General features: G+C 50.6%; 1 protein-coding gene across 1 annotated transcript in view; it reads left to right on the forward strand.

The window, feature by feature from the left end:
• TMEM51 (transmembrane protein 51) overlaps positions 1-11,194 on the forward strand; it is a 38,488-nt gene extending 27,294 nt beyond the window's left edge. Inside the window, exons 3-5 of the mRNA XM_061566326.1 lie at positions 2,854-2,973; positions 3,665-3,892; positions 7,156-11,194. Coding sequence (XP_061422310.1) covers positions 2,854-2,973; positions 3,665-3,892; positions 7,156-7,531 — 724 coding nt within the window. The 3' untranslated portion in view covers positions 7,532-11,194. The remainder of the gene's footprint in view (positions 1-2,853; positions 2,974-3,664; positions 3,893-7,155) is intronic.
• The last annotated feature ends 4,843 nt before the right edge of the window (positions 11,195-16,037 follow it).

Genomic DNA, 16,037 nt, shown 5'->3' on the forward strand with positions numbered 1-16,037 from the left:
TGCCACGTTTGTAAAGGGGACTGTTTGCGAAAATGTTGTTTTTGTGAGGCGTGCTCCACAACTTGCCGGTGAGCTGCAGCAATAGGAACTGGCACGTTGTCTCAATGCTTGTGCACTACGTGACTATTTTATTCGTTTGGCTGTCGACTGATGAACGCCAAACCCAACAATCGATGACGCATCTTGATTTCCAAAGTAAACTATTACACTAGAAATGTTTACCAGGTAAAGCCCACTTAGATATACAGGCAATCCTCGACCGATGAACGCGCACACTTAAAACGCGTTCACTTAAAACGCGACCTCGAAATTGAACCGCAGAGGTATTTTATTCAGAGGAGTGATCCTCCGCGAGGTGTCATGAGTGAGTGTTTGCGCGTGTGTGTGTGAAAGTGAGTGTGTGGGGAGCGGTAGTGTAGCGGTCAGCGCTACGCTACAATACAAAAGCGTCGACGCGAGTTCGATTCTTGCTCACAGCCAACACCAGTTCCTGTGTGTGTGTGAAATTGGCCTCAAAGTGCACCTCGCCTGGCACAGGCGCCGTGGTGACATGGCTGCCACTTAGTGGCGAATGGTGGGTGATGGTATTGGGGGAAGCGATAGTTGAACGGCTCGCGAACTGTCCTACCAACCTGGTGACTAAAGTTCAATTCTCGCTCACGATCAACACCGGTGACGATTATCTGACTGGGACCTGGGCCTCCTCCAGGTCGACTCGGCCTCAACTGAGTACCTGGTGCGGTGTGTAAACGTCGCCACTGGGGAGACAAAGGCGGCCGGGTGTGGTGCTGGCCACCCACCCCTTCGTGTGCCGTGCCGGTCTTCATAGGTGTTGCTCGCTAACAGCACTTGCCCCCACAGTATGTTAAGGCTACACGGGGGATCTTTGTGTGTGTGCAATTGTGACAAGATAGCATCAGGGCTCAATGTAAGTGAAAATATAAGTTTTTTTTCTCTTTATGTTACTTTATTTTATGTTTATTTACTGCACGACATTTTTTACAGTGTTAATTGCCTTCATGGGCGCTGCTTATGCTTCCCTTTTTGTTGAACCGGAACATATTTCATACCGCTGATCATTTAAACACGGTGCATTGATGTGTTCTGACTTACGAACCGTTCGACTTAAGAACGGGCCTCAGGAACGAATTAGGTTCCTAACACGAGGGCCGCCCGTACAGCTCTTTATCAGAAGCAACCTTCGCCAAAAGTGATAGGTCAACAAAGTGGCTTATCGCGTGGGAATGTATCGCAGCCAAAGACTTTTAAATGCACGTTGATTCTAAATGTGGAGAGAAAACAAGAAGAAAAATCCACGGGGAGAGAGAACATGCAAAGTCCAAATATACAGCAGGCGTCAGGGTTGTGATCGAACCCACGACCTCCTGTAGGCCAGGCGAGGTCGTTAACATCTCCTAGCCACCGTGGCGCCACATTTCTCTGCTGATGACACCGCCACCTCGACATCTTTGAATCTTTGAACCCGACCTGCCCGCCCACGCTGTCTCCTCAGATTGGTTCTCACTTCCTCCAGCTGAAAGTTGTACCATAGCATGTACATGTGTGTACATGTACATGTGTGTACATGTACATGTGTGTACATGCATAACTCTCGAGTTAAAGCACTGCTGAATGAGGACCATCTCCATGCAGTTTGCGGGGTCGTGAGGGGGGGTGACTTTCAGCACAATGTCATCGCGCTGGTCAGCGTGGCAGAGTGAAGGCAGGGAGCATAGACGCAAGAGCATAGTACGGTACAACGACGGGCCTTGCTGTACAGAGCACGAGCAACCCCCTGCCGCAGCCGATGACACCTGTTGGACGCACGGCGCTACAGACTCGCAGACACAGAGCGGGCTGGAAGCTCCCACACACGCGGCGTGGACCGTAGCGAGCTCCGCAAACTTGCCCCGCTCAGCCTGCATGGGGTACTGCACGCGTCACTCCAACCACGTGGCAGTGGGGTCGCGCTGCCAACTCCCGACCGCCTTTGTCTCCCCAATTGTTGATCCTGCACCAGTCGCTACTAATGTTGAACTAAGTTTACTGGAGGCTCAGACTGAAGAGAAACCAGTTGCCACTGCCACATAGTATAGTACAACAGTGGGTTTTGCTGCATGTTGTGCTGTGCATGAGTGAGGTGACGTCTGTTGACATATTTCCACGGTGGTGAGATGTGAATTACCTCACCTGGTATGCAGGAGGTTGTGGGTTTGAGCCCGACCCCGACGCCTGTTGTATATTTCGAGTTTGCATGTTATCCCCATGGTCACGTGGAATTTTCTCCGGGTCCTCTGGTTTTTCCCTCCACATTTAGAAACATGCGTTTAGAGTATTTGGCTGCTATAAATGTGCACATGATAAGCCACTTTGTTGAGCGATCATTTGTGGCCAGGTCGCTTCTGAAAAAGAGCTATACAGCTCTGTGAGCCTTACCTGGTAAGATAAAAACATTTTTTTGTAAACTTAAGGTTGTGTAAATGTATACAGTGTATACGGTAGATTTTAATGTGTTTTATGTGGGTGCCGTTGCGTGTTTGCGATGTTACGCATCAGTCAGCCATCCCTCGGCCATTCTTGCAAATGAGACTTTGCATATCAGGTGATTATCCAGGTGAAATGTTGCAATCAATAAACAAGAATAAAAACATCCCACTTGCCTTGGTCGTCACCTGCATGTGTTTCACATTGCCGTGTGCACCTCTCAGTGTGAACCCATCCCAAGCGTAGGATTCTTTGCAGAGTTACACAATGTCACGGCGATTTCAGATATTTTTTACATCACCGGAGCTCATGCGAACGTTCAAATCCTCGTTTTTTTTGCTGCTTTCTTCCCCTCCCCCCACCCCGTAGATCAAAGGGGTCGAGAGACAAGCTGGCGATGTCTCAAGAGAAGTGCTCTGGCCTTCGTTACGCAACCCTGGCCCTGGGCATCGGCATCCTCATGCTTGGCATCCTCATGCTGTCCTGGAGGTGAGAGCGGTTATGTAACGGAGCGCCAATATCATCCCAAAAAAATTACCTATATTATGGTGTACATTCTGCACTGGCGTGCACAAGCAAAAAACGCGTCTCACATATGCCGCTCACATGGACGTTTTTCAGGGGAATATGGCCCTTACGATTGTTTCGTGGGGGGTCCTTCAGAGGTTTGTGACCCCCGAATAATTTCGATACTTTTTTTCATTGATGTTTAAAGGCCACTTGATTATTTTACAAGCCGCGGTGGCAAGGTGTTAACTACCTCACCTGGTGCGTCGGACGCCGTGGGTTCTATCTTGACCCTGACGCCTGCTGTATATTTGGAGTTTGCGTGTTCTCCCCGTGGTAGCTTGGATTTTTCTCTGGGTCCTCCGGTTTTTCCCTCCATATTTATAAATGTGCCTTTAGAGTATTTGGCTCCGAAACATTTCCACGTGATGATAAGCCACTTCGTTTAGCTATAATTTGTGGCCAGGCAGCTTCTAAAAAAGGACTACATAGCTCAGTGGGCCTTACCTGGTGAAATAAAAATTGGTAGTTAGTAGGTAAAAGGTAGGTAGGATTTCTGCGGGGAGGGAATTCCAGACCATAGTGGGATGGCAGAGGAGAATGAGCGACCAGCACAGTCTGCCCTAAGAGTGATGTCCTACACCGCCTTGTGCTCCCCCACATGTTCTTGAAGAGCCGTGGAAAACCCGGACCGGATTTGGAACGGCACCTCCGTCGACCAGCCGTCTACGCCGTCCATCGGCCAGTCGTCCACGCGGACCGTGGTGATGTTCTGCGGGGTGGGGGGATGCCTCCTGGTGATCGGCATCACCTGGTCGGTGTGCGTCGCCCGCCACCGCCAGCCGCCCGTCCCGGAGGTGCGCGCGGAGGCAATCGCCGACGGTGGGGTCATCATGGACAGGTCAGTGCTGGGTCGACGCGGTGAGCTCATCCTGAAAGCATCATTTTGTAATAAAGGTCGTTGAAGCGACTTCTGGAATCCGGTCTTTATTCGTCTTTCATTACAACACTCCTTCACGCTGCTGACAGACAGCGTGAGAGGGATAGAAAGAGACGCGCGCAGCCACGTGGCAGCCTGGACCCCCACTCTCGCGTGGCTTCTTCCCTTCGTTCGTTCCCGTTCTGACCACGTCTTGTTCGTCTCCAGCCCTATTTAATACCCAGGTCACGTGGTACGTTTCCACCAATCCTGGTTAGCCTCTATGGAATCTTCCAGATTTCACCGTAGGCTCCCGGGACCACGCCCCTGACTCGTCTCCCCATTGGCTGTGGCTAAAGCCAGCAGAACCAATCCTCTACTTACAGCTGTCACCTTTCCATTTCGTCAGGGCCACGCCCCGAGGCTTCCCCCCATTGGCTATGGACCAGGACCGGCAGAGCCAATCGTCGTGACGAGTTGTAATCCGTCAACGACCCGGATATATCCTCACATTACACTTTAACGCTGTGCGCAGTGGCAGAGGCTCGCGGCTCACAATCGGAAGGGTGCGGGTTTCAAATTCTGCCATTGGAACCTCATTTGCCAGTAAAAAATATAATTGTTTTTTTTACCCTTCTATCTGGCACCAAAACTGACACCTTTTTTTACAAGGAGTCATGTTTGCATAGACCACAATACCTGCAGTCATAATGCAAACTAAAAACATAACTCTGTATGCACTGTCCTTGAAGTTGATTGGTCCACACCCGAGACAGCTTTCCTTAGAGCCTAGTCTCACATGTTACCTGCTATGACGTGTAGAATATAAATACCACATTCCTGTGACTGGGGCCAGCATATCCATAGTATACCCACAATTTACTTACTGCAAAGTGGTACTTTTTTTTTTATGAGCTCTTGATGCACTAAGTAGCTGTGGTTACGTAAGTGAGGTCTCTATCGGCGTTATGTATGCACACGCGCGTGCGTGTAAAGACAAATATTAATCTCAATATGTTCAGCTCAGACCTGGAACCTCGGACACGTGTGATTCGACCTGCTGGAACCCATTAGTATGAGGAGCATTGGCACAACCGCAAGCAAAGGAATTTTGGCACAGTTTTGTCCAGATGTTCTGCGGTAGACGGGCCACCTTATTACACAACGCCGTTCTCCATAAGACAGTTCCCAGACTTCTTTAAAGATGAAACGGATCTTTCCAAAAAATAAAAATGAAATTACATGGCGATGCTATATTGGCAGCAGTGCACAATCACCAATAATGAAGAACGTCAACGCATTCGTCAATAACACTGCAGCCTTAAAACACATAATAAGCGGCATTTCAGGAAATGATGCTTCTTCATGACTGAACCGTTCTGGGGCCACCCCTTTTGCATCTGGATAAGGACCTTCCTGTTTCGTGCCTAAAACCTGTGACATCTTCATAGCACGAATAGAGATTATTGGTCAAAGGTGGGTTTCCCACTCCTCTATGGCTCGTATCCTTAGAGAGTGTGAGTTAGAGACGTAAGTAAGTCGACTAGGGCAGGACAAATCATCGCGAGATGGGGCCGGTGAATGAGACCGGGTGATGGAATTGCAAACACAGGGTTGTAAAGGGATTAGCCCATGGGCAGCAGCAGCAGCAGTGAGATGGATTGTGGCATCGCAAGATGGTGACGGATGGTGACTGCGTTGGGATGCCATCACCCAGCGGTGAATAGAAACGTGGCTGACGGTGATGGCTGAATGGAAACGTACATTAAAGTTTCATCCAAATACCCACCTGAATGTTGTTGTTGTAAGACCCGGGTCGGAGTTTGGATTCGCAGAATTCCCAGACAAGGTACAGTATTCAGTAAGGAGACAAATAGTAAACGTGGTGTTTGATGCACACTCACTTTGCGGCAATCTGCAAAGCTGTAATGACGCCGGTGGAGAAACGTTACGTGAAGATGTAATGTGTTTTGTCGACGTATCGACATGTTATTGGAATTACCCATCCAATGGGTACAATGCAGTCCCTTTTGAGCAGTTACTTTTGATGAGAATCGCATCTCAATTATTTTTTTCTTCCCATAAGTCGCGTGCCATTTGTTGAAGGGAGTGGCTCTCCAAACCTTGACACGTCGCGCGCGCCGACTTTATTAGCGGTCTCCAACTCTGGTTGAAAGCTTTCGCGAATTAGCCCTCCACCCATAACAGGCATGGAGGTAGTGGGGGGGTATGATAACTCTCACAAATACGATCCAATAAACAGAACTGTAGTAGAGGGTTGTGTTGCTATTAGGGACATCACCTGTTGAGAACCAACCACATTGACCAAAACGGGGAGACAAACCAGCACAACACAGGACTATTGTATAACGCATGTTTGCCCTTGCAGATGCTCGTACTGCTTATTATATAGTCAGTCGGTCGGCATCCTTTGTTTAGTGAGGAGATGAATAAAGCCATCACCATAGATAAACTAAACTATTTTTATTTTACCAGGTAAGGCCCACTGAGCTATACAGCTGTTTTTCAGAAGCGACCTGGCCACAAGTGATAGCTCTATTAAGTGGCTTATCATGTAGAAATGTAAAGCAATCAAATACTCTAAACGCAAGTTGATTCTAAATGTGGAGGGAAAAACCGGAGGACCTGGAGAAAAATCCACGCGACCATGGGGTGAACATGCAAACTTCAAATATACATGCGCCAGGGTCGGGATCGTACCCATGACCTCCTGTATACCAGGCGATGTCGTTAAGATCTCGCCACTGTGGCACTCTAGATAAAAACATCATTGCCTATTGTGCAATGGGTGACGTGTCTCTTTTTTCATTATTTCCTTAAAGCTCCCTTATTGTGCCTGATTCACCCAAACTCCTCTTCTCCCTCCACTCCCATCTTAACACCATCAGTCTTCCCAACTTCCCTACTCATTCATCATCACTCACTTATTATCATTAACCACTTACCGTCACTTTCATTATCGTTTATTTCATGCATAATCATATACAAATTGATAATTCTTTGTTCAGCACCTTGGTGAAGGCGCTAAATAAATAAGAAAATTATTTAGAATCAACATCACGTGCTATAAATGCCCACGTGATAAGCCACTTCGTCGAGCTATCATTTGTGGTCAGATCGCTTCTGAAAGAGAGCTACGTAGCTCAGTAACATAAGTAAGATAAGACGTGCGTCGGGGACGCGTCCACGTGATACGTCAATGTGACCCCGTTCATCCTTTGCAGGGACGGCTCTCTGTTCCGCGCTCCGCGCTACGAGGAGGTGGTGAACGCGAGCGCCTTTGACCGGAGCTCCAGCGACGCGACGGGAGACGACGTCTACCTGCCGTCGTACGACATCGCCACCTCCACGGAGAACCTCTCGGCCCCCGCGGGCGATCCCCGCGACCCGCACCCCGGGGGCAACGCCTCGACGGGCGACCACGGCAAGATCCGCAGGATCAAGTCGGAGGTGGCGGCTAACCACCGCAAGACGCTCAACCTGCCTGGGGAGGAGGGGAACGCGCGGGAGGAGAGGATAGTGGTGGAGCCGCTCACCCCGCCGCCCACCTACGACGTCGCCGTCGCCTTCCCGCTGAGCAAGCTGCCCGACGCCAGCTGATGCTGCCCCCGATGCCGGCTGACGTGTTCTGTCTGTGGCAACTCGCCGGCCAAAACTCTCTCCGCTGCTCCTCCTCCTCTGCTTTGACGGTGCAGCGAGATGCATTGATGAGAGCTGCTCCCGCGTCCGTGGTACAGCATGGGCACGTTTGTCACCATGCATCAGCCAAACGTTCACACTTGGTACAAGACAAAAGAGGCATATCTGAAAATCGTTCCTGTATTATTATTTTTTTGCGACGATAAAGTCCACGAGCTTTTTTGGCCAAGGGTCCCTGCGAGTGTATACAAGGTAGTGTGTTATTGTGTTATGTTAATCTGAGTCTTGTTTATGTTTCTCTTGTACTGGTACACGTGCAGCGCTGTTGTCATTCCGCTGCTGGATGAGGGATCTCTTAGGCCTCAATTTGACCGTACCTCACTACACCGGTCCGTAGCGGTTGGTCAAGTCAGGGGGGAAGTTGATGTGAGGGCTGTACTGTCAATTGTACATATTACGTAGAAGTTATATAAAGTGGATGATATAAGGGCTTCATATCTGCATATTGCTCACGAATTGTCTTCTCCTGGTGGCGGTGTGATAAAAGAAATGCCGTTGCGCATTAACGCAAGTTTCCCAACTGAACACAATGACCGAGCGTAACCGATTGAGTGTACGGTTCTTCTGCACGGAATGAATTTTGTGAATTTGTGGATTCTATTTGCAAAAGTGTTCATGATGCACGTGGATTGAGTGCACTTATTTAAATACGTTCCATTTACATGTTACGTTTAAAAACTGGGTATAGCAATGGAGTTTCATTGGCATACAGACAGAACACAAGTTTTTTGCGTGACGTTTTTTTTAAACTGTTGAAAAATGTGTTTAAAGTGGAGATATTTTTGTACGTAAAGTTGTGTGAGTGATGCGAAACAAATGGTAAGGGTGAAATAGACAACAAGGACGACACGAATTGCAAATAGTAAAGACAGTGTTTATCAATAAGGGTGATTAAATGCCAGTCGACCAGGACATGAGGGGGGAGGGGATGCATCCTTCATGTTCCTCGTGTTCTTCTTGAAACAAATTCGAATGCTCAACTCTCATCCAAGAAATGAGATTTAAAACTCATTTCTTTTAAACTGCATTTTGTGTTTAGTTTGTGGTCAAAGAAGTTCAATATCCATACATACAACCTATACCCTTAGCCAGGAACAGGGCCTCTCCCTCGCTTTGTTTTCACAAAGTTAAACAGCGCCCGGACCCTGCCCGTGCTGGAATTGCATCCTCCCACAGCATGAAGAGCAGGCAAATGTTGTCATGAGCTGGCCAATTTCGTCATGAGTTGGCCAATGTCGTCATGAGTTGGCCAATGTCGTCATGAGTTGGCCAATGTCGTCATGAGCTGGCCAATGACGTCATGAGCTGGCCAATGTTGTCATGAGTTCTCAGACTATGGTCTGGGGGTGGGGGGTGGCACACTTAAAAAAAAAAGTGCCAGACTCCGTCGTGGCAGTGCCAACCCCAGAAACACTTGTGTTGTGTTTACCATTACATTCCACTTCAGGAGGGCTCTGGGCCCACTCATAACTAAGGCTACCATTTGTCAGAGTTCATGGATGTCACAGAAATTGGGGATTCGAATAAATTCTGTGAAATGTTAGAAATGGCAAGTGATGTACGCTATATTCGGCTACTCACTCGAAAATTTTCATGAAATAGTGGTTACCCCCCCCCCCCCACATTATTTGGCCATGAATTTCACCAAGAATTACCGTGACATAAAACATAATTAGCCTTAATCGTAACCAGTAATGCAAAATGTAGCAGAATCTGTGAAACAACTGGATCAAAGTGGTGGAACTGATCTGTGAGGTCTTTAAATAAAGAGAATGGTTTGTAATGATTGTGTTTACACGTTATTATGTTTTCAGCATTCATCACGAACTCACGTGCATGTATGTACCTCTGCTGTTTAATAACACAGCATGGCAATTCATACGTTGGGTTACAGAGAAACCCCAGAAATGATGAAAATCTGATTTCAGCAGTGAGTCCGCTTTTGCATATTCCCAATTTCCCCCGGACGAGTATTTAAACTTGACTTAAAGCTTTCGTGACTGCAGGAATAGATACTATTCGGGTGTTTCGGTAAAGCCACGTAGATAGAAAAATAATAATAAAACATAAAAACATCACGACGTTTCGATCGCACCAGAAGCAATCGTCATCGGGTGAAAAAATATAGCGGGAGAGCTGCTGAGGCAGGAAAAAATATAGTGGGAGAGCTGCTAAAGCAGGGTGTTATATAGGTTTGAGATGGGTGTAGCCCAAGGGTAAGTAGGCAGGGCTAGAGATGGAATGTGCGTGTAAATGTAAGATCGGAGAGCTGATATACCTCCACGACTACGAAGCTGTGGAGGTAGCCATTGTATTGTGAGAGATTAGAATGTCAATCTGTTAATGTAAGATTAGCAGGTCAATGTAGGAAAACCACCGCAACGGTGGCTGTGTTAATGAGACATTTAGCCTTTTAATGTAAGATTAGCATGTCAATGTAAGAAAACCGGGTGCCACCGCCACATCAAGGACAATAAAGCTGTGTAGGTGGCCATTGCATTGTGAGAGATTAGCATGTCAATGTAAGAGAACCACCGCAGTGGTGGCTGTGTTAGTGAGACATTTAGCCTGTTAATGTAAAGACATTTAACCTGGTAATGTAGCTCAGAGAGTCGGAAATAACTGCTAACAACGGCAGGTAGGATGGAAACATCACAGCCAGTTATGGCTTAAACTGGTTAATAACGTCCTTCCAACGATTGCTCAGTTTGTACTCATCTTCTCGGTGGGAATTGTGTCTGTTTTTATATATCTGGATGGCTTCATGAACGAATCTTTGTTGTTAGCCAGTGGGTTTGCAGAGTACCTTCGTCTTGGAAAAATATATTTCGTGTGAGCCCACAGCGTTAAAACAATGATCAGCCACGGCCGAGGTATTGGTCCTACCGTGTTTCAGATCTGCCTTATGTTCACGAACACGGTCCGAGACATGTTGCTTAGTTTCCCCAATGTAACTACTGCCGCAGGCTCAGCGTAGTTTGTAGACGCCGGGGGGTATTGCATGTCAGGGATCACATCCTTCACAGATGGGATCAGATCACGAATTCTATGCACTGTGTTGAATCGAACCTGGATCTTGTGTTTGCTCATGATTTTGGAAATCTTTTTGGTAACCCCTGCTATGTATGGCAAAGTGATGGTTTGAATTGGGTCCTTAGATCGTTCTTTCCCAACGGTTGAGATTGGAAATCACTGCAATCCTCAAAAACACTAAGACACCTATTAGCAACATCAGCAATGATGAGCGCTTTGAGCTTTCTCAACTAAAAAAGAGAGATGACATACTCATCCTCTCAGACGACAAGGGCAATGCCATGTCAAAAATGTTATAAATTGATTTGCATTTTAATGAGGGAAATAAGTATTTGACCCCTCCGCAAAACATGACTTAGTACTTGGTGGCAAAACCCTTTTTGGAAAGCACAGAGGTCAGACGTTTCTTGTAGTTGGCCACCAGATTTGCACACATCTCAGGAGGGATTTTGTCCCACTCCTCTTTGCAGATCTTCTCCAAGTCATTAAGGTTTCGAGGCTGACGTTTGGCAACTCGAACCTTCAGCTCCCTCCACCGATTTTCTATGGGATTAAGGTCTGGAGACTGGCTAGGCCACTCCGGGACCTTAATGTGCTCCTTCTTGAGCCACTCCTTTGTTGCCTTGGCCGTGTGTTTTGGGTCATTGTCATGCTGGAATACCCATCCACGACCCATTTTCAATGCTCTGGCTGAGGGAAGGAGGTTCTCACCCAATATTTGACGGTACATGGCCCCGTCCATCGTCCCTTTGATGCGGTGAAGTTGTCCTGTCCTCTTAGCAGAAAAACACCCCCAAAGCATAATGGTTCCACCTCCATGTTTGATGGTGGGGATGGTGTTCTTGGGGTCATAGGCAGCATTCCACCTCCTCTAAACACAGCGAGTTGAGTTGATGCCAAAGAGCTCCATTTTGGTCTCATCTGACCACAACACTTTCACCCAGTTGTCCTCTGAATCATTCAGATGTTCATTGGCAAACTCCAGACGGGCATGTATATGTGCTTTCTTGAGCAGGGGGACCTTGCGGGCGCTGCAGGATTTCAGTCCTTCACGGCGTAGTGTGTTACCAACTGTTTTCTTGGTGACTATGGTCCCAGCTGCCTTGAGATCATTGACAAGATCCTCCCGTTTAGTTCTGGGCTGATTCCTCACTGTTCTCATGATCATTGCAACTCCACGAGGTGAGATCTTGCATGGAGCCCCAGGCCGAGGGAGATTGACAGTTTTTTTGTGTTTCTGCCATTTGCGAATAATCGCACCAACTGTTGTCACCTTCTCACCAAGCTGCTTGGCGATGGACTTGTAGCCCATTCCAGCCTTGTGTAGGTCTACAATCTTGTCTGTAACATCCTTGGAGAGCTCTTTGGTCTTGGCCATGGTGGAGAGTTTGGAATCTGATTGATTGATTGCTTCTGTGAACAGGTGTCTTTTATACAGGTGTAGTGACATGGGAGGGGAGGGGCTGCTGGGGGGCTCTGGGACCCTGGGCGGCCTAGGCGCTTGGGCCCCTTGGCGCCGGGTGCTGGGTTCCCAGGCGGCCCAGACGCTTAAGCCCCTTGGCGCCAGGCGCTGGGTTCCCGGGCGACCCAGGTGCTTAAGCCCCTTGGCGCCACCAACGGGGGGGGGAGGGGCTGTGTTTGCTCCATGGGATATTTGGGGGCGCACACGGCCCCACCCCTCGTTGGGGACTAGGCATAAAAGGGGAACTCCCTGGGCGATCAGGGCCAGTTGTAGCTCAAGACTCAAGACCCAAGACCAGCCATCTGAGGATCCTGGGACGCTGTGAGGGCCAGTGGTGGGACTCTGGAACTCCCGGCTCTATGTCCTTGTGAGGGCGAGTTCCAGAGCGTAGCCAGAGTAGTGTATCTAGGCTGTGTACCTAGGCTGTGTACCTAGGCTGTAACAGGGTATCAGGACTGTTGGAGTGTTGGATTGTAATAAAGAAGTTACCTCAACAAGTGAGGGCGAGTTCCAGAGCGTAGCCAGAGTAGTGTATCTAGGCTGTGTACCTAGGCTGTGTACCTAGGCTGTAACAGAGTATCAGGACTGTTGGAGTGTTGGATTGTAATAAAGAAGTTACCTCTACAAGTGTCTCCGGAACCCATTACACAGGTAACAAGCTGAGATTAGGAGCACACTCTTAAAGAGAGTGCTCCTAATCTCAGCTTGTTACCTGTGTAGAGGTGTAATTGTAAAGATGTATGGGCACGGATGGGTAACAAAAACAAGGGGCGTGGTTAGGGCCGTACACAGAGGAGGTGCTCACACCGACGTCCGCACCTCCATCCCCCATGGGCCCCTCCCGGGGGCCGAGTGCTATAAAAGGTGGTGAGCCGGAGGGCTCGAGGTCGAGTGTAAGCTTTAACCGGCGAAGAGTGAAGACCAGCTAGAATAGGCCCCAGAGCTCCCCTGGCTCGCTGTCCTTGTCAGGACCGACCAGGGCAAGCCGGTGGCGTGGCCCCGAGAGCCCAGACTGACGTTCTTATAAGAGCCGGTCTGGAGACTCAGGGTGCCGGGATCCCAGCTTGACCAGGGCTGTGATAGGTAGCCTCCCCTAGCTCCGTAGTGGAGGACTCGGGCGTAGGTTAGCGGGGTTAGACGCTGAGTCTCCCTGTTAGATGAGTGAAGGGGACGATACCACTTAAAGTGCTGTGTATTCCCGTTACTGTACACAAGTTGGTATTAATAAATAAGTGTGCCTCCAACCACGTCATCCAAGCCTCCTGCAACTTACTACATCTGGGGTCAGAAGTGATCGTTCAACAATGGACACACGAGGGACGACGCGTACCAGGGAGCCGGAGATGGAGGACACTTCGGCCGGCTCGGCACCAGAGATGACCGAGGTCGGATCCTAGCAGCCGGGGCCGAGTACACCCGCGCCGCTACGACAGGAAGGGTGGGGTGCGTCGGCCGAGGGACTTCGGCTGGCTCACTCCCGCGTAGCGGAGCTGCTCTACGCTGCGGCCGCCACGTTGGAGATCACGCGGCTGGGGGCTGGAGAGGCTGCGCGGGACGACGACGGCAGCTGATGCGCAGTGCCGTTTCCCGCCACCCCGACGCGGCTCGCAGTCAAATTTCCCGCCATCGCTACAGTGGGAGCAGAGGGCGGGGCCGGCCCACGTCAGGTGACCGCCGAGGGCCAAGCAGAAGCCGTGACATCATCAACACTGGCCAGCGCGTCAACAACGGAGCGACTGGCGATGCCATACGCGCAGCCCGCCCGCACTGTACCGAGTGCCGGGAACGACGGAGCGCGATCCACAACCATGGACGTCGCGTTACAGCAGCGACTGCCGCCTCTCAAAGAGTTCATGGACGCGGACGGGGACTGGGGTGGCTTCAAGAGACGGTTCCTCGCTCATCAGGAGATGGCGAACTGGACGGACGGCAAAGCACTACGCGCGCTGCCGGCGATGCTGGACAACGACGCCCTGGCTACCCTCACCTCGGCGCCTAAGGAAAAGCGCGCCACGCTGCACTTGGCGCTGCAGCTGCTGTCCGCTGTCTACGGCCCACCTTCGGACTGCAGGCAGCTGTTCCACGATCGCCATCGGGGCGCCAACGAATCGCCTCTGGCTTTCCGGACGGCTCTCCTGGCCCTGGCAAAGGCAGCTTTTTTGCGGATGGACGAGGAGGGAGTGGACGCTATGGTGGCGGAAAAGCTGTTGCTACTCGCGGACGAGCTGGACGTCGCTGTCTTGGCTCAAGACGACACAGAGATGTCTTCCTTGCTGGTTGCGCGCCACATCCACGGGGGCTTGCGGTCCCTGAGTCGCAAGGCCGCCAAGGGGGTGGCCGGCCATGCCATGGTGGCTCCCACCCTCCCATCGGAGGAGGTCTGTGGGGTGGAGCGGCGGGGGGAATGGAGATATGCGGGACCACAGGCTCGGAATGGACCGAGCCGCCAGGAGCAGCCCAGGCCATCTGGGGCGCTCACACGCTGCTACAATTATGGCCTTCAAGGCCACGTGGCTTCAGGATGCCGGGCTCCTCGTCAGCGCGGGGCGACACCTTGTCAGGACGCCGCGCCGCCTCCACCCAAGCTCCAGCAGAGAAATATGGCCAGTCGTGGCACCTCACACGTTTGGCCCGTGCACACATCTGTCACACACTCACTCCCTGAAACAAACAGGGTTCGAAAATCGCCGGGCGTTGCGTCGGAATGTTCTGAAATGCGGCGAGCGCTCCAACCGGGCCAGTGGTCGGAGCTCGCCCATCGTGTCGTTGCAGCGTCGGCGGGGTCGTTGGTCGTGGTCGGTCACATTGATGGGGTTGAGGTGCGGATTTTAATTGACATCCTTTGCTCCCCATTGACGTGCCATGCTATGCTGCTAATGGGTGCTCGCTGGGCATCATTGGGCAGATCCGTGCCAAAATTTGCATTGGGGACATCAAATTATCCGGGCCGGTATTGGTTTCCTCCTCGCTGGTGGTTCCGTGCCTGTTGGGGATGGATTTCTTGGCCAAAATGCCTATCCGTATATTGATCGACTAGGGGTGCATCGAACTCCCGTCGGGCCGACGTGTAACGTTTTTGTCTTCCTCCGCCACGGAGCGTCGGGCATTTGCGACCGTGCAGGCGCTCGTGGCAAGGACTGTACGCGTACCCCCGGGAACTCAGATGCTCGTCCCTCTTAGGTTGCGTCGGACGTTTGCTGAGGGGGTTGCGGATCGGGGGGTCTTGTTGGGACCATCTCGAGCCGGGGTCAATGGACCCGATTTGCTAGCGGCTCAGACCATGGTGAAAGGGGATGGGGACCCCTTCATTGCAGTCCTTAATGTGGGATCGCGAACGGCCGTGGTTCCTCAAGGGACCGTGCTTGCACATGCAATGCTGGCACCCTATGAGGAACCGCTCGTGGGTCAGGTGAGCACCGATCCTCCGTCGTGACCGCATTCGGACTGTGATGACGGATGGCTGGATGCGCTTTGCGCGGGATCAGTGGACCTGTCCGACTCACAGCGTGAGAGGCTGCGAGTTCTCCTGAAAGAGTTTGCCGACGTTTTTAGTCAACACAAATTTTATATTGGTTGTACTAAATTGCTGCGACACCACATTGACATGGGTGACAGCGCGCCAATCCGCCAAAATCCCTTTCGGTTGAGTCCTGCCGAAAAGTATCATGTCAAATCGGCCGTTGACGACATGCTAGCCGCCGATATCATATCCCCTTCCAACAGCCCGTGGGGCGCACCGATCGTTTTGGTGAAAAAACACGACAGCTCACTGCGGTTTTGTGTCGACTTTCGGCGGTTGAACAAAATTTCAGTAGCCGACACGTACCCACTTCCTCGAATGGATGAGTCGCTTGATGCCTTGGCGGGGGCGCGATTCTTTTCCACCCTGGATTTATTTTCTGGATTCTGGCA

This window comes from Lethenteron reissneri, chromosome 36, assembly GCF_015708825.2.
Source record: "Lethenteron reissneri isolate LAM-NWPU_2019-01 chromosome 36, ASM1570882v1, whole genome shotgun sequence".
Taxonomy (NCBI): domain Eukaryota; kingdom Metazoa; phylum Chordata; class Hyperoartia; order Petromyzontiformes; family Petromyzontidae; genus Lethenteron; species Lethenteron reissneri.